Source organism: Morus notabilis, unplaced genomic scaffold (assembly GCF_000414095.1).
Source record: "Morus notabilis unplaced genomic scaffold, ASM41409v2 Scaffold382, whole genome shotgun sequence".
Taxonomy (NCBI): Eukaryota; Viridiplantae; Streptophyta; class Magnoliopsida; order Rosales; family Moraceae; genus Morus; species Morus notabilis.
In genome coordinates, this window is record NW_010364200.1 from 245,446 (window position 1) to 269,970 (window position 24,525).

Here is a 24,525-nt window from a genome sequence, read left to right on the forward strand (position 1 = left end):
TTGTTACCTTTCACTCAATTATTCTTAACTCAGTAACAAGGCTTTTAGTTCCCATGATATTTTGGAACTAATAACATACGTAGCACCTACTCTGAATTTTGTTCAAATAACTTGATAGAGTCATTGAAACTCTATTAACAACGTTCCTGTGGCTGAAAACTCTACATATTACACCTCGAAGAGTGGAGAGAGAATCTGTCAAATATCATCTCGAGAAGTAGAGTGACTTTTATTCTGTCCAAAACAGTTCTAATCCAATATAAAACCGCTAAATAAATTCACCAATTCTAACCTTTCACAAAATCAATAGGAGCGTCACATAAGCAGATGATTTTTCTTAGTTTTCTCATATAACATGAAGAACCTCAGAATCTAAAAACAGATTCATACCAACTCAAATAACTACTTATCTGTCTAAACCAAGAGTTTCACTCCCATTAAGGAATTAAAACATAGAATGACGTCTTACTAATTGACGTAAGTCCTTTTCAACCTCTGACTTCAAATGATATACTCTAATGCTCAAGTCATTCTTTAAGTCAAGGACGGAGCTAAAATTCTAGAATTTAGCACTCACAAGAAATTTATTTTTTTTTTTTATTTCTAACCATTTTTAGTTTTTTCCTTATAGTTACTAACAATTTTTTTAATGAAATAAATTATAAATACGCAAATCAAAGCTAATCTCTAAGATTAAGAAGTAAAATTCACACATAATTAATCAACAAAAACTTATTCTGTTAGAATAGTATTAATTCAAAATCAAAACAAAACCTTTTATAAAAGCGTAGAAGAAAGAAAAGTGGATAACAAAAAAATATCAAATATTGTTTAAGATTATTCAACCAAAAAAATAGTGGCTATCTGAGAGATTAAGTAAGAAAATCAATTAAATAACTTAAAATAGTAGGATAGGTTTAAGAAAAAATAAATAAACAGGGTCACTTTTTATAGAAAATATATTTTAATGGGAGCACATTTATAAACTAATATTAAATTATAGGTAAAAATTAAATAGATAAAAAAGTTAGGTACTCCGTCCATGCTTTAACTCTGCCACTAGAGATCATGTTAATTTTTCAGTACTCTGTACTACATACTCAACTTTGTATCTGTAACGACACATGTCCCAAATCATCAAAAATATGTAGAAACAAAAACAAAAATGTATCCGTGAAAAACATGCACAAGTTTAGTTCAGTGAAATCTAAAACCGTACTCTAATGTCACTCTGTCACGCCCCGAAAACAGGGAACGTGACTAATGAAAATCAAACGTAAAATAAATCGGATTTATTGATCTAAATTGTTTTTGTCGACCCGAAAATAACATCACAACATACCGGAATGTTGATGGGCATATAGGATCAAGTTGAGTTGTATCGTCTCAAAATCAAAGACGTTGAGTAACTTGTGAACTTTGAATAAATCAAGTGTAACTCATTTGGTTTTTTGAATTGTCGTGCCAAAATTAGAAGTTATCGATAACAATATTAGAATTACTATCATACTTTCTACTATTGTGTATTGTTCTCTCTCCTATGTTATATTGGCATCATCGCATGCATAAGTGGAGCTCCTTTAGCTAGTCTCGCAATGACATGATGGGAACACGTAAGCTTGGGAATTCAGTATATAACAACAGAACCAAACACGGTGCACTGAAGACATGAAACTTGATAGAATAAAAGGCCATGGCGTCTTGTAAAAAACTAGGGTGAAAAATTCAAGGTGGGTAATCAGTAAGCAAATTGTTTCCTAATTTACAACAGGTACATATGTTTAAGGTTCAGATACAAACAGAAAAAAGAAAATCCTCAAATAGGAACGAACAAAATTTCCCCAAAAGAGGAGAGAGAGAGAGAGAGTACAACATGTTTTAGCAGTAGTTATTTTGCACCAGCTCTAAAGCTTCCTCTGCCATTGTGTCGCGTCTCTCCTCCAAAGGCCACCGAGTAATTGCAACCCAAAATCTCAATGGCTGGTTGCTAAAGCAGTCACTAATAGACCAAGCACGAGAAATGGCTGTGCACTAGCCTGAAACATAGGAAAACCAAGGTTATGCAAAACAGGTAATGAATTGCACTCTCTTCAGTGATGGAAATATAAATCCCCAGATTAACTGGACATTAAGAATGCCTTCCTAAATGGAGATTTAGAAGAGGAAGTGTACATGGAAGCTCCTCCGGGATTTATTGAAAGCTTTGGGAAAAAATGTTGCAGGTTGTGGAAGTCTTTATATGGACTTAAACAATCCCCGAGGGCCTGTTTCGACAGATTTGCAACATTTGTAAAGACTCAAGGTTTCTTACAGGGGCAGGCTAATCATACATTGTTTATAAAGACTTCTGCAGAAGGTAGAATTGCAGTTTTGATTGTCTATGTAGACGACATTATCCTCACTGGTGATGATCTTGAGGAAATGGATAAACTGAAGAAGAGCCTCTCTACCGAATTTGATTTGTAAAGACTCAAGGTTTCTTACAGAGGCAAGCTGATCATACGTTGTTTATGAATACATCTGCAGAAGGTAGAATTGCAATTTTGATTGTCTATGTAGACGACATTATCCTCACTAGTGATGATCTTGAGGAAATGGATAAACTGAAGAAGAGCCTCTCTACCAAGTTTGAGATCAAAGATCTAGGACCGCTTAGATACTTCCTTGGAATGGAAATTGCTAGGTCTAAGAAAGGTATAGTAGTTTCCCAATGGAAGTATATCCTAGATCTGTTGGAAGAAACGGGAATGAATGGTTGTAAACCGTCAGACACTCCTATGGAATTTAACTCACAGCTTGGGGAGGTTAAGGAAGGAGTTCCTGTAGACACAGGTCGATATCAACGCCTGGTGGGAAAGTTAATCTATTTATCCCACACTCAACCAGACATTTCTTTTGCTGTCAGTATGGTGAGTCAATTTATGCATTCTCCCTATGAAGAACACTTGGAAACAGTTTACAGAATTTTAATATATTTAAAGGGAACTCCAGGGAAAGGATTACTTTTTAGGAAAAGTGATCAACAGAGGATTGAAGTCTACATTGATGCAAACTCGGCAGGGTCTGTGACTGACATGAGATCTACCTCTGGATATTGTACCTTCCTATGGGGAAATTTGGTAACCTGGAGAAGCAAAAAATAGAGTGTGGTGAATAGGAGTAGTGCAGAAGCGGAATATAGGGCAATGGCTCAAGGGATTTGTGAGATTCTTTGGTTAAAGAGAGTACTGGAAGAACTTAGTAGACCAGTGGAGTTTCCGATGAAGCTTTTTTGTGACAATAAAGCAACTATTAGCATTGCTAATAATCCAGTTCAATATGATCGGACAAAGCATGTGGAGATTCATACACTTTATAAAGGAGAAGCTTGAAAATGGAGTCATCTGTATACCTTTTTTGCCTACAACTCAGCAAATTGCCGATGTCTTCACCAAAGGGTTACTTAGGCAGAATTTTGAGTTCTTTGTAAGCAAGTTGGGCATGATCAATATCTATGCACCAACTTGAGGGGGGGTGTCGGTAAATTAGGAATGATTGGCTGTCCTATTGCTGTATGTGGAAAAATATAGAGTAATTATGTAGGAGGATTGTTAGCTGATTCAGAATAATTACCCTAAAGTCATGGGATTAGTTTAGGCAGTGTCCTTTTTTTGATTTGTTTCCTTATTTGTTTTATTTCCCTTTATTTGTTATCTTCTGGCTCATCTATATAAGGAGGTCAGTATGTATGAAGTTATTATGAATGAGAAATAAGAAGTTTCTTTTCTCTTCTCTAAAAGCCTACAGGATTGATGATGTGTCAATTCCTATAGGCTGAGGGACTTAAATTGTTTTATAAAGCCTATCAGGGGTTTAAGTATAAAAGGGGTTCTTTTGTGCTGAGATAGGATTAGTTCTTTTTCGTGTTGTTTAAGTCTTGTTCTCATAAAAATGTGTGAAAAAGAGATTTCTTAGTGAGTTGCGAGGTGTTGTAATCTTCTTTCAAAAGGCTCAGGAAAGTTGTAGTGATTCTCTCCCGAGGACGTACATCAATTGATCGAACCTCGTAAATGTCTGTGTCTAATCTTTCTATGTGTGATCAGTAATTTGTTTCTTGCAAATTCTTGAATTGGATTAGAACGAGTTTTTGAGTTTTGAAGACAGCCTCAAATCAATGATGACTGTTAAAATATGGAGGGAAACACATTTGTGCATGTGGTATGACATGCCCCCGTCATTATTCAAAACTCCAATATATGACCTTCTTAGTTCTTATGAGCTTACATGACATGCACTTGTGCACGTCCAAAATTTAATTGTCTTTATCAATTCAAGGGCATCTGTAACACTATAAAATGCGCTGGATAATTTGCCAAAACTAAGAATCTTGGTACAACTTGCCATTACGTATAATTCAGGGGATAAACATGCCAAAAACCCTTTAAAATAAATGTCCAAATGTTCAAAAAATACCTGATATTTGACATCGTACTTAACAGGGTCTTTAAGAAAGTACTTGAACTGCGGGGTAAAAAAGTTGGTGTTAGTAAACAGTCCGTGTTTTTCAAAAGTATTATATCTTCTACGAAACTAAGGCGTCCAACTAATGAAGTTCATCACGTATTACAAGTCTGAAGAAAATATAAGCATAAAATCATTTTTCCTAAGGAAAGAACCTCAATGATATCACAAAAGTTCTAAAATGTATTACCTGAAAAAATACTTGCGGCGCTATTAACGCAAGGAGAGCCAAGGCATATAAGGGTTTTCCAGCCCCAAGCAGATAACCTGCAAAATCATAATGTGACTTCACTCGTGTAAAAGAAAATAATAACCTACAAAATCATAATAATGAGACTTCACTCGTGTAAAAGCAAAAATTATTTTCTCCAAAATCAACCAAAGAAAACCTCAGTCGCTCATAAAACAAGCAATAATTCTGTCACCCAAATTACAAAATCCATCCTCAGCAGTTAATTTTTTTCTGATTAAAGTCAAAGGTTGACGAGGAGGATACAAAACGGGCAGGGGTTCAAGCACAAGTTCACCAACTCATCAATGACTTCAGTTGTGGAGATTCTGTCCAATACAGAAGGTGTGTTCTTAAAGATAATGAGAATCCAAGGAGGGGTGGTCAGGAATCTTTTCCTTTCGAACGATAGAGCCAGAACGGGTTGGATAACCTTGAAGGATAAACTCGACGTGATTCTGGGGAGGAGCTCAAACGGCGCTTGTTATTCAGGGACAAGAGGACGTAAGAAGACCTTTATGGGTGAAAACAGGAATATAGGGATGATAGACATGGGGAGGCCTCGACACAAGAAGGGGGAGGTACGTTATCAATATATTGGGCCTATAAGTGAAAAAGAGTTACTTCTCTTCTCTCCAATAAATTCGGAATTTTGGGATAAAATGAATTTTCAAAAGTGGAGAAGTCGTCTAATAACAATCGGGCCGAATCAGATATTGGGCCTATAAGTGATGGGCTCAGTGATAAGAACCAGCCCTGGTTCAATTCGAAGGTGGGCTTGGTCAAAGCATCCTCAGAACCAGCTAGGGTGGATTCAAATAGGGTGGTCAAGCTGTGGAGGCCCAAAAAGAAGTCAGATTTCATCGAGGCCAAGACTAAGGGATTGTTTGGTTAGGCGATTCATAATTCGAATAATAATTCATGATTTATTACAATATTTTTTTTCACAAAAAATACACATAAATTAAAAATGATTCTAATCTTATGATTCTAATCTATCTAATCTATGAATTAATCTGCTAACAAATTGGAGGAAAATCAGGCGAGTCCCAAAAAACCAGTTCTACATTATTCCAGCGACGGGGATTTGGAAAACCGCAGAATCAAACCTTTCCCTCTATTCTACAGACGAGCCAGGAAGTACCAGAAGAAACAATCGGATGTAAGAGAAGCGGATTTCATTCCAAATGCAGTGTGGGCTGACTTCGAAGGGGAAGAGATTGTTCCTCACGATGAGGATATCTCGGAAGATGATAGCAGTACGAGATCAGTTTCTCCGTTCTGCTCAACAGAAGAGAGCGATGGAACAGGTGAGAGGAAGGGCTTTTTGGGTCTTTAAGAGGTTAGACTGCTTATGGCGCCAGACTCGGAGGGACTAGCCGAAGTCAAGCAAGCGGGTAATAACTTGGAGCTTTGTTTTAATGCTCTAGTTCTGTCTCCATTAGCATCGGTGCCGCCAAGTGAGATGGAGGAGGAAGGCGGGCTATTGGAAGGGAGAAAAACAGAAATTGGTAGGATCAAAGGGGAACAAGAATCGGAAGGGGTTGAATCTTGCTCGGGAGGAGAAACAGGTTAATAGCGAGAGAGGAGCAGTTTAGTACACTGACAATCGGTCGGAGGAAGGAGAGTGGAGTGGAGTAAAATCCAGTCAATGCTTCAGAATATGCGGATCCAACTTTCAGTTTCAGAGAAAGTAAGTCAAGGCATCATTGAAGGGACTGCAAGGACAGCAAGAAGAAATGGCCAAAACCGTGAATTGAAGAATCTGGAGTTCAATATCCGCTATGATAAGGAGGATAATGGGGGTGTTGATAATAACAAATGAAGCTGATGACATGGAATATCAGAGGAGGAATTAAAATGAGGGGAGTTAGGGAAGTCGTAGGCAAAGAAAACCCTGATATTTTGATTCTTCAAGAAATTAAAAGAATGGAAGTAGATAGTAGATTTGTTGGTAGCATTTGGCAATCACGGTTCAAAGAATGGGAGTTGTTGCCGGCTGTGGGTTGTTCCGGTGGTGTGTTGGTAATTTGGGATGTTAGACTAATTAAAGTAGTTGAGAGTTTTTTGGGTGAGTTTTCGGTTACTGTTAAAGTTGAAGAAGAAGGGGAGGTCTGGTGGGTCACAAGTGTATATGGCCCCAATCATTACAATAAAAGAGAATTGTTTTGGGATAAGTTAGCAGGGATTTGGAGCTTATGTGGACAGAGATGGTGTGTATGTGGAGACTTCAACATTACTCGATCTTGTCAGAAAAGAGCCAGTAGAGTTACTAGGAGCATGAAGTTGTTTGATGAGCTCATTAAAGATTTGAGGCTGACGGATCCGCCTTTCATAATGCGAAATTTACATGGTCCAATTTTAGACATTCTCCGATATGTTGTAGATTGGACAGGGTTTTGCTCCCCCAAGGATGGATGGAGTTTTTTCCATTTGGGCACCAGGAAGCAACGGTTCGGACAATTTCAGATCATTGCCCCGTCCTTTACCATACAAAACCGCCAGCATGGGGTCCCTCTCCCTTTAGATTTGATAAAACCTGGCTCTAGAATAAGGAGTTAATAAAACATATAAAAGGGTGGTGGGAGGAAGAAGTTAGAGGTTGGATGGATATCGTTGTATGCAGAAGTTGAAGTTGATGAAGGAAAAAGTCAAAAGGTGGAGTTGGGAGGTAGCCGAGGCTAAAAGAGTGGAGAAGAGGAAAGCTCTAAAGAGAATCGAGGAGATTGACCAAAAGGAAGGGAGTTCTGTTTGGTCTTCGGTTTTATTATTGGAGAGGAAGGAAAAAAACAAGCTCTTCTAATTGATTGAGGAGGATAGGGCCTTGAGATTAAAGTGCAAATCCATATGGGTGCGAGAAGGTGATGCAAATTCCAAACTTTTCCATTGCTCGCTTAGTGCGAGGAAAACAAGGAATACCGTATAAAAATTGGAGACAGAGGATGAAGAGGAAATCACAAAGAGGACAGTTGAATTCTATGAGAAGCTATATAAATCATCGGGAGGGGAATTTTCTGGAATTGAAGGGCTCGAATGGAATCCGATTTCTACACATGCGTCCGAATCTTTGGAAAAGCCTTTTAAAGAAGATGAGATTAAAAGAGCAGTCTTCAATTGTGCGGAAATAAGGCTCCCGGCCCGGATGGATTTACGTCATCTTTTCAAGAGTGCTAGGACTTTTTGAAAGAAGATGTGGTGAAGGTGATTAAAGAGTTTTGAAGGCTTGGTATCTGATAAGCCCTTACTCAGGCAAGTGTATATTAGGAAGAAAAAACGGGCTTAGAAAGTGGGGCTCTGGTTTGGGGAGGCTGTCAATAGCTTACTGTGAAAGATTGTTAGTAGTAGTAGCTTACTAAGGAAGATTGTTAGTATTAGTCGCTTACTAAGGAAGATTGTTAGTAGTTAATGAATAAGGAAATGTATAAAAGGGAGAGAAAAATAGAAAGAAGGGATCATTGAGGATAATCAGTTTGTTGTAAAAATCTTGGAACCATTCCAAGTACGGGGAGGTAGCGGACACTCAAAGATCCGCGTTTCAGTGTACATTTGCTGTCATCAATAAAGTTCTCTAGTTGAATTCATCTTCTTTTTTCAATCTTTTTCTTGGTTTTGTTCTCGAATGTGTTCAGCTCTTATCATTTTGGTATCAGAGCATCGTTTATGGGTGATTATGGCGGCTAGGAAAACGGAGGAGAAATTTGAGGCGGTGGAGAAGGAGATTCAACAAGTCAAGGCTTCGGTGGAAAAAGAAATTGGTGAGGTAAATGAACCATAGCAGGGCTGAAATGAACCATAGCATGGCTGAAATGAACCAGAACGTGTCAGATCTGTGCCGGCTGTTGGAGGAGCAGATGCGACTGCTAACCGTGGCGGCGGCGGCGAATGGTTCTCGTTCAGGCGCCGTGAGGGTTCGGGAAGAAAAGGCAGGGTAGGGCCAAGGTTTAACTCGCGATGTTGCGAGTCTGGTGGAGGAGGACGAACGCGATCTAGGGAAGTTGGCCAAACCTAGTGTTTCTAGGGAACGGGTGCGGGGAAAATGCCGAGGTGTGGACAGCAAGAAAAGTCTGGTCGGGGAAGAAATCACGCGCGCAAGGGTACGAATCGCGAATGGAAATCGTTCCGATTTCAACCACGATGACCGGAATGGCCGACCCAGGGGCAGCGAGGCCGGCGACGGAGAAAGGGGCCTTCGTGAAGGACGGCGCGGCGATTCCCGAGTTGGTAGGACTTTCGAGGATGGTCGAGACCTGCGCGATGGCCGAAATGGTGAAGGAGGAAGAGGACCTTGTACGGTTAATGGAGGAACTAGGCCGAGCGTGGATGGCCGTTACGAGGGAATCTGATTTGGCGTGAACACCGGCAAGGAGGGTAGACGTCGTTAGGAAGAAAACGAGGTTGAGGATCCCATGGACTTCGTCGGTAACTATGGAGAGCTGTGGGGAGGTGAGGAGTTGTCACCGGTTCGGCGGAAGCAATTGGATTACCCGTTGTTCAGTGGGATTGATCCTGATGGCTGGTTATTTAGAATGGACCAATTTTTCTCCCTCAATAGGTTCTCGGAGATGGAAAAACTAATTACCGCTGGTATTGCCCTAGAAGGAGATGCACTATCGTGGTTTAAATGGCAGAATCAGCGGCGACCTTTCGTCACTTGGATTGACTTCAAGGTGGCTCTCCTACAACGTTTTCCTTCTTCTCAAGAGGGGAATTTGTGTGAGTGGCTTTTGGCGCCTAGGCAAACAAGTACGGTGGCTGAATATCGCCAGAATTTTGAGGTATCGGCTGCCGCTTTACAAGAAGTGCCGGAGGATATCCTTGAAGGCATTTTTGTGAATGGATTGAAGGCTGACATCCGGGCTGAATTATGCTTACTTAAGCTAGAGGGACTCTCTGAAATCATGGATATCGCGCAGCGAATTGAAGAGAAAAATTTGTTGCGGAGGAGGATGGGAGGGTCTCAGGTTTGGCGACCTCAAGCAGCGGGGTTCACAGCAAATCCGCCAATGGGAACCACAACGAATCAGCCTCAAGGCAGCCCTAGTGTCAAGAGGCCGAAGAAGGATTTTCCATTCCAGAAATTATTCAATTCAGAGTTACAAGAGAAGAGAAATAGGGGATTATGTTTTCGTTGTGACGAAAAGTTTACTGTTGGGCATCGCTGTAAGAAGAGGGAGTTGCGGATTATGTTAGTTAGCGATGAGGACGACTTGGAAAATGAGGAGATTGAGTTGGAAGAGACAAAAGAGGAGTCGGAGGAGTTGCTACATACTGAGGTGATTGAGTTGTCCTCGAATTCCGTAATGGGGTTAACTACACCAAAGACCATGAAGATTAAGGGCAAGATTGGTCACCGTGAGGTAATTGTCCTAATTGACTCCGGAGCTACACAATTTTATTTCTCTCACATTGGCTTCCGAATTATTGCTGCCCATAACCCCTACAACTGGTTTTGGTGTCCAAACTGGCACGGAACAGTCGGTACAAGAGCAGGGATTATGTAAAGAGGTGGTGTTGTCCATGCAAAACTTGACCATAATTGAAAATTTCTTGCCTTTAGAGTTGGGAGTAATAGATGTTATCCTAGGAATGCAATGGCTTGAGACTCTAGGAAGTATGAATGTCAATTGGAAGACTCAAGTAATGAGATTTAAAGTACATGGGGAGAGTGTAACGTTGAAGGGAGATGCTAGTCTTACGAGATCACTGGTTTCCCTCAAGGCCATGATGCGCACAATTCGTCATGAGGGTTAGGGCATTTACTTGGAGCTGAGTCACTTAAGTGTAGAGCAGGGCCACGGCAAGGTAGAGGAATGCAACGAGCAGCTCCGATTACTGTTGCAGAAACATGCCGCTGTCCTTAACATGCCAGCCGGTTTACACCCTCACAGAGTGAAAGACCACCGCATAATTCTTGAGGATGGCACCGGTCCGATTAGTGCCTGGCCTTATCGATACCCTCACTTTCAAAAAAATGAAATAGAAAAGTTAGTAAAAGAAATGTTGGCGGCCGGAATTATACAACCGAGTACAAGCCCTTTCTCCAGTCCAGCTTTGCTTGTCAAGAAGAAGGATGGCAGTTGGAGATTCTGTGTGGATTATCGAGAGCTAAACAAAGCCACATTTCCGGATAAATTTTCAATTCCGGTGATTGAGGAGTTGTTGGACGAGTTGTGCAGGGCCACCATTTTCACCAAACTAGATTTGAAATCAGGGTATCATCAAATCCGCATGTGTGACGAGGACGTCCCTAAGACTGCTTTTCGCACACCTGAGGGTCACTATGAGTTTCTCGTTATGCCTTTCGGATTGACAAATGCGCCGGCTACATTTCAGTCTTTAATGAATGAGGTATTAAAGCCGTTCTTACGTCGCTTTGTGCTGGTATTCTTTGACGACATTTTGATTTACAGTCGTTCTTAGGAGGACCATTTGGAGCATATGGACATAATTCTTTCGGTCTTGGAACCCAACCAATTGTATGTCAATCAAAAAAAATGTATCTTCGCACAGGAGCAATTGGAGTACTTGGGGCATATTGTCTCTAAGGATGGTGTCTCAGCGGATTCCACCAACGTACAAGCTATGTTGGATTGGCCTACTCTGCAGTCCATCAAGGAATTACGGGGATTCCTGGACCTCACAGGTTATTACCGTCGTTTTGTGGAAGGGTACGGGCGTATTTCATGGCCGTTGACGCAACAACTTAAGAAGGACGCCTTCCAATGGAATTCTGAGGCCAAGGATGCTTTTTAGCACTTAAAAAAAGCTATGACTGAGATTCCTGTGCTGGCCTTGCCAGATTTTTCTCAACCCTTTGTGGTAGAATCTGACGCTTCGGGGTTTGGCATAGGAGCGGTTTTGATGCAACAGCAGCGCCCCATCGCTTATTTTAGCCAAGTTCTTTCGGCGCGCGCTCGAGCCAAATCAATCTATGAGCGGGAATTAATGGCCATTGTGTTGGCAATTCAGAAGTGGCGACCTTATTTGTTGGGAAGACGTTTTGTGGTGCGCACTGATTAGAAAAGTTTGAAGTTTCTATTGGAACGGCGATTGGTGAGTGTGGAGCATTAGAAATGGCTATGTAAATTGCTTGGCTATGATTTTGAGATTCAATACAAGCCGGGTACGGAAAATAAGGTGGCGGATGCCCTTTCGAGGCAACAAGTGGGGCTTGCTTTAATGGTCATGACCACTCCAATGGTGCTTAATATTGAGGGCTTGCAGCGGCAGGTCAAGGCGGATCCGGGGTTCAACAAAATCGTGGATGAGTTACTGGTCGGAACACCTTCTTTGAAAGGGTTTTCTCTTCAAAGGGGGCACTTACTATACAAAGGCCAGTTGGTAGTTCCTCCACAATCCCATCTTATTCCAATCTTGTTGCGTGAGTTTCATAGTAGTAAGATTGGCGGCCATTCGGGGGTCTTCAAGACTTACAAGCGGTTGGCAATGGAGTTTTATTGGAAAGGTATGCGCAATGATGTCGAGCTTTTTGTGGCTGCTTGTGTCGTTTGCCAGCAACATAAGTCGTCAACTTTTTCACCTGCGGGTTTGTTGCAGCCTCTACCCATACCTCATCGAGTTTGGGATGGTTTTCCGCGGAGTATAATTTCCGATCGAGACAAGGTTTTTATGAGCCACTTTTGGAAGGAACTCTTTCGGTTACAGGGCACCACTTTGTGTCGGAGTACGACGTATCACCCACAAACGGATGGGCAAACTGAGGTCGTCAACCGCTGTTTAGAGGCCTACTTGCGTTGTTTTGTTTCCGGTCAACCTCAGCAGTGGTTTACACACCTTCCGTGGGCGGAATATTGGTACAATTCGAGCTTTCATGTTTCGGCTGTCATGACGCCTTTCAAAGCTCTCTATGGTCGAGATCCTCCGCGGTTGGTTCCTTATGAGGCCGGTTCCCCGACTACATCGGAATTGGAGCAGCAACTATGCGATCGAGATGCGCTTTTGGCTGAATTGAAAGACCATTTGGGCCGCGCTCAACAGTCTATGCAAGACCATGCCAACAAGAAGTGTCGCTCCGTGACATTCGAAGTGGGAGACATGGTTTTTCTGAAACTCCAGCCGTATCGACATCGAGTGTTGGTGTGTATGGTGAATGAGAAGCTTGCGCCTCGCTGTTACGGGCCTTTTCAGATTCTTGCTCGCGTCGGCCCAGTGGCGTACCGGCTACAACTTCCTTCCCATGCTCGGATTCACCCTGTTTTTCATGTTTCCCATTTGAAGAAGGCTCTTGGTTCTGTGGATATTCGTCAATCTTTACCTCCCATCTTGTCTGAGGATTTGACGTTGCAAGTTGAACCGGACCAGGTCCTGGATACCCGTTTCTCTCCCACCAGTGGTTCCTTGGAGGTTCTGATCAAATGGTGCCATCTTCCTGACTTTGAGTCTTCGTGGGAGCTGTTTGAGGTTATTCAGCGCCAATTTTCGGCTTTCCACCTTGAGGACAAGGTGACTTTTTTGAGCGGGGGTGTAATTGATAAGCCCTTACTCAAGCAAGTGTATATTAGGAAGAATAAACGGGCTAGGAAGTGGGGTTCTGGTTTGGGGAGGCTGTCAATAGCTTACTGTGAAAGATTGTTAGTATTAGTAGCTTACTAAGGAAGAGTGTTAGTAGTTAATGAATAAGGAAATGTATAAAAGGGTGAGAAAAACAAAAAGAAGGGATCATTGGGGATAATCAGTTTGTTGTAAAAATCTTGGAACCATTCCAAGTACGGGGAGGTAGCGGACCCTCAAAGATCCGCATTTCAGTGTACATTTGTTGTCATCAATAAAGTTCTCTAGTTGAATTCATCTTCTTTTTTCAATCTTCTTCTTGGTTTTGTTCTCGAATCTGTTCAGCTCTTATCAGTATCATTAATAATATTACCAACGAGACATATATCTGTTTGATACCAAAAAAAGTAAATTCTTGTAAAATTATGGACTTCAGACCTATCAGTTTGGTCACGGGCCTATATAAAATTATATCAAAGGTGTTACCGATGAAGGAGGTATAAAGGAGACGATTTCAGAAATTCATGAAGCGTTTGTTGAAGGGAGGCGCATATTAGACTTGGTTTTGACTGCGAATGAGGTGGTGGAAGACTATATAGAGCATTGCGATGGAGAGAAAAGGGTTTGGCGCTAGGTGGAGAAAGTGGATTGCGGGGTGTATTGGCTCTGTTAACTACTCTGTGTTGATTAATGGGAGGCCAAGGGGCAAATTTGTAGCCTCAAGAGGGTTGCAACAGGGGGATCCCCTATCCTCATCTGTTTACTTTGGTGGTTGACGTGTTGAGTAGGCTAGTGGACAGAGCTGTCAGTGCCTCTCTTTTGTCTCCTCTTAGCGTGGGCAGATCGAATGTGAAGATAAGTCAACTCCAATTCGTGGATGATACATTGTTTTTTAGCTCACCAGAGGAGGAAAGTTTGATGAACTTAACCTCGATATTGGAGATTTTTTTATTAGTCTCGGGTATGAAGACAAATCTGGATAAAAGCATTATTATGGGTGTAAATATTGATGAAGGGCGGCTATCCAGGTTGGCTGGTATTGTTGGACGCTCAGTAGGATCTTGGCTGGTCAAATATTTGAGTTTATCATTGGGCGGGAACCCATTACAGTCATCTTTCTGGAATCCGGTAGTAGCTAGAGTAGCAAAGACATTGTATGGGTGGAGAAAAGCATTCCCGTCAAAAGGAGGAAGGCTAGGAGCCAATTTGGTATTACTGTAGATTTTAGAAAAATTGCTTTCAGCTGTGCTGAAGAGAGAATCAGCTATTACATAAAGCTCCTAAGTGTTTGGTAAACTGTGATTTTAAAAGTGTTGTTGATTCTAACAACGGGATAATAGTGTTTGGTAAATTGTATAGTTGAATTGATGTGAGGTGTTAAAATGATCAAAATAGACATACCATAAAATTTTAAATATATAAATATAGTAATTCTATCAAACAAATACTTGTTTGTTTTATATATATATATATAGGGTAATACTTTAGTTATGAGCAAAAAAATAACATAAATTTGTTCCTCATTTTCTAATCAAAATTAGAATATTTTCCCATCAAATTTTATGTAAATGATAACAACTAAACCACACGTGAGTAACAATATTAAAACCTCACAAAGCAATCTCATAAGAGCCACTATTATTACATACCTTGGAAATCCAAGAAAATTTGAAAAGTCACAAACAACGGAGCGGAAAGGATCTCCAATCATCTAATGGTGTAGCCAAAATCAATGTGTCATAGCAAAGTACGAAGGAAAAAAAAAGGAAAAAAGAAGAGATAGGAGTTTTGGGTGGAGGGGAATAAAGCAAGATTATAGTCTGTAAGGGTAAATAAGGACACAGTTAGTCATTTTTAAAAGTTTTTAGGGGTATTTGTGGTATTATAAAATTATCATTAATGCTATCAAGTGATTGACCGGGAATCTAAAAGTAGAAGCATCAAAATTGCCGCTTCCGCTTCTAGCTGCTCATTTAGCTGAAATTCTCTTAGAATTGGTTTATGCACTTTTTACCAAACGCTAAAAGTAGTTGTGGATGGATGTGAAATCACTTTTGGGCTCTGAAAATCACTACCAAACGGACCCTGACTCTTATTCAGTCAATTTTATCTGCCGTGCCTGTCTACTATGTCGATATTTAGAATCCCTGTTGCAGTAGCAGAGATGATTGAGAAACTCATGAGATGAGAGATTTCTTTTGGGAGGGGTTCTCTGAAGATAGTGCAACTCATTTGGTGGCTTGGAATGAGGTTTCTAGACCAAAAGAAGTGGGAGGCTTGGGCATTGGCAATATGAGGAAGAGAAATCAGGCCTTGCTAGCAAAATGGCTATGGAGGTTTCCTTTGGAATTTGATTCGTTATGGTATAGGGTGGTTGCAGGGAAAGATGGATTGGCTCAAAATACAGGAGAAGCTTCAAGAGTAACTTTTAGATGCCCATGGAAGTCAATTCAGTCAGCATTTGTAGGTTTTTCCCAACAGGTCAGGTGGAAGGTTGGCTCCAGAGAAATCGTGAGATTTTGGGAAGATTATTGGATTGAAGGCGGTCCATTATGTTTAAGATTTCCTCATCTGTATAGAATTCCTCCCCTCCAAAATCAGCCAATATCACTTTTTGTAGCGGAGATCGAAGATCATGAAGATGGACGAATAGTGTGGGATTTCAGATTCCCAAGGAATTTAACAGATAGGGAGGTTTCTGAGTAAATTGGAATGTGGAGAGAATAAGAATTACTCATCTAATTCATGATAGAAGGGAGTGGGCGTCTGAAAGTAGTGGTATGTTTTCAGTGAAATCACTTTTTTCTTCATTGACAGCCGACTTGTCAGTTGCGAGTTTTGACTTCTACGAGAACATTTGGAAATCTCGACCCCCATCAAGGTTCAGGTTTTCTGCTGGTTGCTCACCCTAAATAAGGTAAATACTCGTGACTTGATGCAGCGTCGAAGTCCTTATCTCTCCATCTCTCCAGGCTGGTGTTGTTTGTGCAAGGACAGTGGAGAATCAGCAGATCATCTATTTCTTCATTGTGCTTATTCCCAACTTCTATGGTCCTTGGTGTTGAAGAAGTTCGGTCTCACTTGGGTCATACCTCGAAGTTGTAGAGAGCTACTGGTGTTTCCTCCCCCATCAAGCTTCAGCCAAAGGGGAGTCATTCTATGGAAGGCTACAATTTCAGCTACTTTTTGGGGTTTATGGTTAGAAAGGAATAACAGGATTTTCGAGGATCATGAGGATGGCTATTTTCTTTGGGATAAAATAAAGTATTGGGTTTCATTGTGGGTTTATAGGGCCAAAGAGTTCAGTAGACCTATTTTTTTTGGATTTTATCAGGAGTTGGGCTCCTTTTATTCAGCCTTACTCTTGTTTTATGGAAAAGCTACTGCTTCGTTTGCGGTCATAAACTTCATTGTATTTTTGGGTTTGGTTTGGTGAGGATAATTCTTCCTCCCTCCCCTTTCCTAAATAATCAATAAAGTTTGTTTCTTCTAAAAAAAAAAAAATATATATATATATATATATAAAGGCACTCCCCAGCTTTTCAGTTTAGGGAAGTCCGAAATACGTTCATGTCTTTCCACTTTAACTAGATGCAGAAAACAATACTCTATCATGTTTTATCAGCCAATCAAAATAGGTGATAATCAGAAGCAAGCCACTAAAATTTATCTTCTCATGAGATTCACTTCAAAGGCGACTTAAAAATATATAACTAACAAAAATGAACGTAAGTTTGACAATAGATATTACTCTTCATTGTTCTGATAAATGTGTCTGAATTATGTTGTTTTCCATAAAATAAAAATGTCAGCCCAGAGTCGCAAAGAGACAGTCAGAAAGGACCAAGCATGTTAACAAATTCCCACCCCATATTTCTTTCGCAGTCTTCAGAGCGCAAGGAAAAATGATATGTCAAGTAAGCAAGTTAATCTTGGACCTATATATTTAATTGATAGGTTTTACAAGTTTACTGCTTGGAATGCCCATACCTACGTATATATTTCCATAGACAAGGTAAAGCTCATCTGTTTTAGACATTCTTCCTCTAAGTTATGGATAAGATAACATAATAATTGAGGATGGATCTCTCATCCGTCCAAAAACTTTTGTAAAGATTTCATTTGATTAATGAAATTTTCGTTTCCTATAAAAAAATAAATAACAATAATAATAATAATAATAATATTTGAGTAGTTTCTAATGCCATAATTTAGTACATAAACATTCTTGAACAGAAAAAGGCAGTACTGTTATAAACTACCAGCAAAACTTAAATTTTGAAAGAAAGAAAGAACTTGAAGCAATGTGATTTTTCTTTTTATAATAAGCAAAAATTTATCAAGAAAAAAGAAAGAACGTCAAAACACAAAAAACTTACCAGCCACAGATAATTGAGTTATGTCAATTGCACCAACGCAAATCCATTTAGCAGTTTCTGCACCAAAAGCTACAGGGAGCGACTGAAAACAGCATTAACAAATAATTAGTAATAGTGTCAGCCTCTAAGGACGTTTTAGAAAATTATGAAGGAAAAATATTTAAGACCTGAAGTCCCAGTGCTCTATCTCCTTCAACACTTTTAAAGTCATTGACAATGGCGATACCCAACTGAAAAAGTAACGTGTTCAGTTAGACCAAATTATGTGACACATACATCAAGACACATACTTATGTGCAACACATACCCCAGCTATACTGTACAAGAGCGTGAGAACAACTATATCAGGTGTAAGGGTCCCAAATAAAGCTTGACCAGCCCACCTATCAATAGGAGATCAACATAATACTTCTTATAACAACATCATATACATTTAAGACAGCTCATACAGCTTTTCTCATTTTTAATCAGTTTATAATTAGCTATAAGAGTTAAGTAAACTAGGACAAAGATAATCAATCTTAGAAGCTTAGGTACAGCCCATAACTTGCACACCACCATCACATTTGTGAACATCTAATGGCTTTAAATAAGAAGGATAAAGTTTTACTTAAAAGCACAAACCTCACAAATGAAATTGGTAATGATCGTCATTTTTAACACTCCTTGGTCTAGGTAATTAACACAAAAAAGGTCATATAATTCAAGAAAGATTTAGGTGTTTTTCTACTTTTCTGATTTGATGGTCAAAACTCTGCTAGGCTCTTATTTCTTTCTCTCTGTCAAAATAAAATAAAATAAAACAAAAAACCAAACCTCCACAAAAAGAAAACTAGATAAATACTTCTCTAAAACATCATGATAAAATCTTTTGAATGCAATCATAAAAAATGGTGGATCATAAACTCATAAACTTCATCATGTGTCAACAACTCAAAGACTATATCTCAAATTTGATGGCTTCAATTATATGAAGATCAAGGATCTTAAGAAGAGTGAGGATGTTGCACCAAGGCAAACTGATATAACTAGCTCCAAGGGCAAAATTTCCAATCCATCCATTTTGTTTCAGCTGCAACAAGTATGGAGCATAATCAGGATTGAGGATTTACGCCTCCTTGAAAATCAGAGAAAGTTAGCTCTAAAACATGAGGAAAAAGAAAATACCTTTAAAGGTGGTGCAGAGTATATATAAGACAGCAGGGATCCACCCAAAGCAAGGTAAAAAACTATAGGGAAGTCATGTCCTGCCTATAGATGAGTAAGATCATGAGTCTATATCCATGAAAGCATTTTCTTAGAAAAGCAAAGTACCTATTGTTTAACCCACTCACCCAAACATCTAACAGACCAGCCAAGCCAATGCCTCCTAGAAGTAGAACCCAGATTTGCGTAATAACCTGGCAGAATTTGAAATAAAAATAATATAGAATAGAATTGGAAAAAAAAAAAAAAAAGGATAAGTAACTAAACCACCTCTGTCTCTTATTGAAATGCCTTAAAAGTCATGTTTTACCCTATCTTTTCAGGATGAAACAACCATCAATAGTGTTTTAATTTCATGTTCAAAGAATCGAAACCTCCTTTTTGACAAATTTTTAGGGTGTGAAGAAAAGACCATTTTAACAAACTTCAGAAAACTTTGAGTTTGAGCAATTTGGTCAATCTTGTAGTTAAAATGGTCTTTTTGCACGGGAGTTTGACCAAATCTTGTCAAAAGGAAAGTTTTTCATATGACACGGGAGGTTTAGGTACTTATCTTAAATAAAATGTGCATATCAATCCAACTGTAGTAATATTAATCAAACTTCTACCTCATTCTCGGATATTGCCCCTGAAGGAATTGGACGATAGGGTTCATTGATGGCATCAATCTCTCGGTCATACCAATCATTGATTGTCTAAATAAAGAGAAAAAATGAAATGACCAGAGAGGTCATTTGAGTATAACATGTCAGTAAAATGTCAATCAACACTAATATCAAGTTTGTATATTCACTATAAGGGACCTGTGTATATCCCGTGAGAAATGGACCAGACATCATCATACAAACAATTGATTTGGCAACGTCCTCAGGAGTCCAGTGAAAATTTCCTGCAAAGTGAAAAAGTTCTATTCATGCTATAGATAAGAGCATTTCACGAAACATTACAGCTGTATTTCGGTGATGAGAGCATTTACTAGTCTGATCAAATCCATATCATGGTATTGGATATATGCTCCCAGAGTGTTAAATAATAGGCATATAGTAACAGTTCTGGTTCTACAGGGACACATAGCTTAAGTTTTTAAAGTAAAAATAAGATAAAATCAAACCATTAAACAGTGGTTAGCATATTATCATCTTGTATTTTCGTCCGAGTAATGGACGGAAAATTGCACAAATCAATTTAAATTGGAATTTAATTCAGAAAATTACATGTATCACAAACGATTTATATCTATTGTAAGCAAAGTAAGTACCAGAAGCAGCAGCTCCACAAACTACTCCCCAAATCAACGGCGGCCAAGTGACAGGCTTTGTCAGCTGAAGACGAATCTTCCATTTATTCTGAACATTCCAACTCATACAATCAAACTCTACAAGTCTTCACCTTTTCACATGTCATACAATTCAAAATTTTCTTTTAATTTTTATTTTTATCTTCTCTTTTTTGGGATATAGCTATAGTTCTGAAATGGGTACGATTTACTGCACATTTGAACTAGCAGTAGTTCTTATAGCGGGTTTAATGATAATTTAGAAATTACAAGTTCTTTCTGACTAGAATCTGTATATTAAAAACTGTAATAAGCTGAACATTTTTTGAAGACTATTTAATAGAATTTATATAACAATTATTAAATTGAATCCAAAATTTATGACGTACAGTTTCTTGAGCAGCTCCTTTAATCCCAAGAAGCTGGTTGAAGCTCGACCCATTGCCGGCCGGCGCCTTAGATTTCACTGCTAAGCATAAATAGTCATCAACTAAACCCCAATCCCCTCATTTCATCTCACTCTCATCTAAAGCTATATTAAAAATAAAAAAATATAACTATAAATTAACTAAAGAAACTTGAAAAAAAAAAAAAAAACACAGAGAGAGAGAGAGAGTAGCTTAGAAGCTCAGAAGACCTTTATCCGCATCGGTCTCTGCTGCCCTAATCGTAAGTCTCCTCCCTGAAAAGCTGACAAATTCTCAGCGGCATTGAAAAATAGTTGAACAATAAAGAAGTCAAAAAGGTGAATTTTACCAAGAAGTTGAATTTTTCCCTGAGACCAAAAGGAGAAATAAACGGCTCTTGAAAATAACTCCTCTTTTTTTTTTTTGACTTGAAGCTTAGTTCTTTTTGTTTTTCTAACAACATTTGAATTTTCTCGGCAACCAAACGGGGCAATAAGTGAGCTAACTAACTCACTGGTGAATGAAACGGAAAGCGGCGTAGCGATGGGGCGAGGCCGAACTCGTGAGGTGTTGATGTTGGATAGTCGTAGGGAGGGAACTGTGTTGAGAACTGACGCCATTGATGGAAGCTGAGTGGAGCTCTCTCTGAACGAGGAGGGAGAGGATTGGGCGGAGAGCTTGAAAGAGGAGAGACTTTTGGCCTTCAATAATTTCCAGGTGATAACTTTTTGAGGTCTAAGGCTGCTACGTTTGGTAGTGCTTGTCGGAGCTAAATCATTTTTAGGAGTACGTTTTTGGCTTCAATATTAGGAGTACGTTTATTTTACTATTTAAATTTATAATTTAAATTTATTATGATAAAAAGTTTTTAAAAATAATTATATTTAATTTTTTATTAGAATAAAAAATTATTACATAAAATTATATTTTAATTTAAATTAAAAATTTAAATTAATAAATTAAATAAGTCTTAAAAATTGATAATGATATTCGATAAAATTATAAAAAGTTTTTTTAAAAAAAATTTTAAGAATTTATAATTAATTATTAAGTTTTTAATTTTGTTAATAAAATAATTATTAATATAGTAATTATTTATTTAGTTAAAGATTAATTATTAAAAATTAATTATATAACATATTAACCATAAACAAGTAGTAATAGGTTATTAAGGGCTTGTTCTTTTAGAGTTTAACTTGAGTATAATTCTTGAGTTGAATTTGAGTTATAACTTGAGTTGAACTTGTAACTTGAGTTTGTGTTTGGTTGTGTACATTTGAGTTATGGTTTGAGATAATAATCTTTTTGAGTTTGTGTTTGAGTTAATCAAAACTTGAATTTGTATTTAGATAGTATTTTAATAAAAACTCAATGCTGATGAAAAATTTTAATAGGGTATATGGGTCGGGTTTTATTCGTCTTTTCGTTGTCAACGCATAGAAAAAAAATCATCTCAATCAGAATTAAAACGAAAAAGTTATAGCATTTTTAAGAATAAAAAAAATACTGTTCATTAATTTGAGTTTGAGTTTCTGAACTCGAGTTGGAGGGGAAACTTGAACTCGAGTTTTAGTCCTAAACTCGAGTTTGAACTCGAGTTTAAACTTAAAAGAATATGAACTCGAATAAAATTGAGACTTGAGTTGCATTTTTTTGAGTTTTTCACTCAAAAGAACAAGATAACTTGAGTTGAAGTTGTAACTTGAATAAAGTTGAGTAAAGTTGAATAAAGTTAAAACTTAAAAGAACGTGAACTTGAATAAAGTTAGAACTCGAGTTGTCTTTTTTTGAATTTTTTAGACAAAAGAACATGCCAATTGTAACTCAAGTTGTATTTTTTTGAGTTTTTCACTCAAAAGAACAAGCCCTAAATAAGTAATTGATATATCAATCATATATTATATTAATTATAATCTATTAATTAGTAATTAATTAACTAATTGTTTAATTATGTAACTAAAAGTTAATAATTTAAAGAGTAAAAAGAATATTAATAAATTATGTATATACTGATTATTTTTCTTAATACACTAATTAATTGCTTATAATCTAATAAATATGAGGACATTACTAACATAATAATTACTTATAATTAATTACTTATTGCTTTTTTAAAATTATTTAGCATATTAATTTATTATATATATAGCTTAATTATTAATTTACTCATTAATGATAATTTATTCATTATTATTATATTATTAATATATTAATTTTTATTTGTTAAATAATTATCAATTACTTTATATATTAATTTAAGATTATTAATTACGGTCATCTTAACTGCCCACAACAATTTAATCTCACAATTTACCAAACGCTATTACACTCCTTCTGGAACCAGCAACACTTATATAATTACAGTTTACCAGACACTCAACTACTTTTTGTAACAACTGTTTTTTCCTTCAATATAATTAAAAGTATTTTTTTTAAAATTTACAGCACTATCAATCTGGCCCTAAGTACCATCTAGACAATATGAATCCGTGATATATATTTTCCGAGAAATTGTGCAAGTAAATAAAAAAAAACGTGGGCTTTTTATAAGCTCTTTTTTTTACAAGCACTTGAGAGGTTGAGTTTATGAAAAAAAATATATATTTTTATGTTGTCCATCTAAAATTTTAAAACAATTTTTGGGCTAAATAAGTTAAAAATAACTTTTTTAAGCCAATCTAAAAAGGCTCTTAGAGTTGAACTTGAGGCTTTTTATTATTGCTTTTGCAGGGGATAAAGTAAAAATAAAACGAATTAATTTTATTTTGCTTTGGCATTGAGTTGATAAAAAAAGACTCACTATTACAATTCTCATATTTTCAAGTATAATAGCTGATTCTCGTCGTCCACTTATTCTTCTTTTTCATCCGGCAATTTTTAGGTATAGATTTTGTGGGACCACTAGACTGATTAATTTGAGACATCGTCAATCTTACATTATTTATAGCAGAAACTTAAAGAAACTCAAATCTACAAAGTGAATGAGGCTTAAAAATTCAAAAACCTAATAAAATCTATTGTTTTTCACCGTAACATGAAGTATCAGACAGCCGTTGTTTGTAATTCTAACAGTCATAAATATATCTTGCTTCCTCACCAAATATATATATATATATATATATATTTTGCTTTTATAAGTGCTTAAGGTTTCTTTCATCATTTTAAAAGAAAAAAGAAGAAAAAAAAAAGAAGCTTTCGTTGTTTGTAATTCTAACAGTCATAAATATATCTTGCTTCCTCACCAAATATATATATATATATATATATATATTTTGCTTTTATAAGTGCTTAAGGTTTCTTTCATCATTTTAAAAGAAAAAAGAAGAAAAAAAAAAGAAGCTTTCTTTGAAAAAATAAACTAGAAATACTTGCACATTTAGTTGATGCGTTTCTTTTTTCCTTTTATTTGACATATACAATTTTTTTTCGCTTTTTTCTTACGGATTGCTAAAATTATCTCCACTGTAATTATTAATGGCAATAGTATATTAGCATTAAAAATATAAAAATGACATATATAATATTTCTTATTATTTGTGTTATTTCAAATACTAAATTTATTTTTTATCATCTTATCAGTAGAGATCTTATCAGCTGTGCTTGGGATTTTTTTTCTTTTTTTTGGTTTCTCTGTGTTGTAGATTGGAAAAGTGGTGGTTTTTACCTTGATTTTATAGTGTGGTTGTCTTGTTTTCTAGCGTTAGGTTGTGTTTTCAGTCTACTAATTTTTTTAATGGTGTTTTGTGTGTTTTGGTGCTACGGTTCTCCAAATTTTGATTGACCAGTTTTTTTTTTTTTTATGATTTTAAAGGTATTGTTAAAGAGCTATATATGTGTTTGCATTATTGGTGTATTTATTTAGGTGTTCATTTCAAAACTTGATACAAATTTATTCTTCTTTGAGTATTTTATTAAAATTTACTGATAAAATTAGTTGTCTATCGCGATCGTGATTTTCTTGTAATTCGAGGCTATATAGGTCACGAATGGTGCTTTTTTTTCCTTGATCTTGAATAT

General features: G+C 37.4%; 1 protein-coding gene across 4 annotated transcripts; it reads right to left on the reverse strand.

Moving 5' to 3' along the window:
• Window positions 1-1,679: 1,679 nt before the first annotated feature.
• Window positions 1,680-21,293, reverse strand: LOC21399438 (chlorophyll synthase, chloroplastic). Of its 4 annotated transcripts, none has more exons than XM_024170677.1 (15): window positions 21,023-21,293; window positions 20,739-20,783; window positions 20,491-20,567; window positions 20,084-20,171; window positions 19,629-19,714; window positions 19,434-19,520; window positions 18,954-19,019; window positions 18,787-18,870; window positions 18,630-18,691; window positions 17,927-18,002; window positions 17,787-17,849; window positions 17,620-17,701; window positions 4,691-4,767; window positions 4,453-4,500; window positions 1,680-2,036 (listed from the first exon to the last, which is right to left on the reverse strand). In XM_024170677.1, the coding sequence occupies exons 1-15, from the start codon at window positions 21,126-21,128 to the stop codon at window positions 1,974-1,976; spliced, it is 1,110 nt and encodes a 369-aa protein (XP_024026445.1). In that variant the 5' UTR covers window positions 21,129-21,293; the 3' UTR covers window positions 1,680-1,973. The 4 variants fall into 4 exon arrangements, with proteins under 4 accessions (XP_024026445.1, XP_024026444.1, XP_024026443.1 ...); XM_024170676.1 differs by having other exon boundaries at window positions 20,491-20,570; XM_024170675.1 differs by having other exon boundaries at window positions 20,858-21,293.
• Window positions 21,294-24,525: the final 3,232 nt, after the last annotated feature.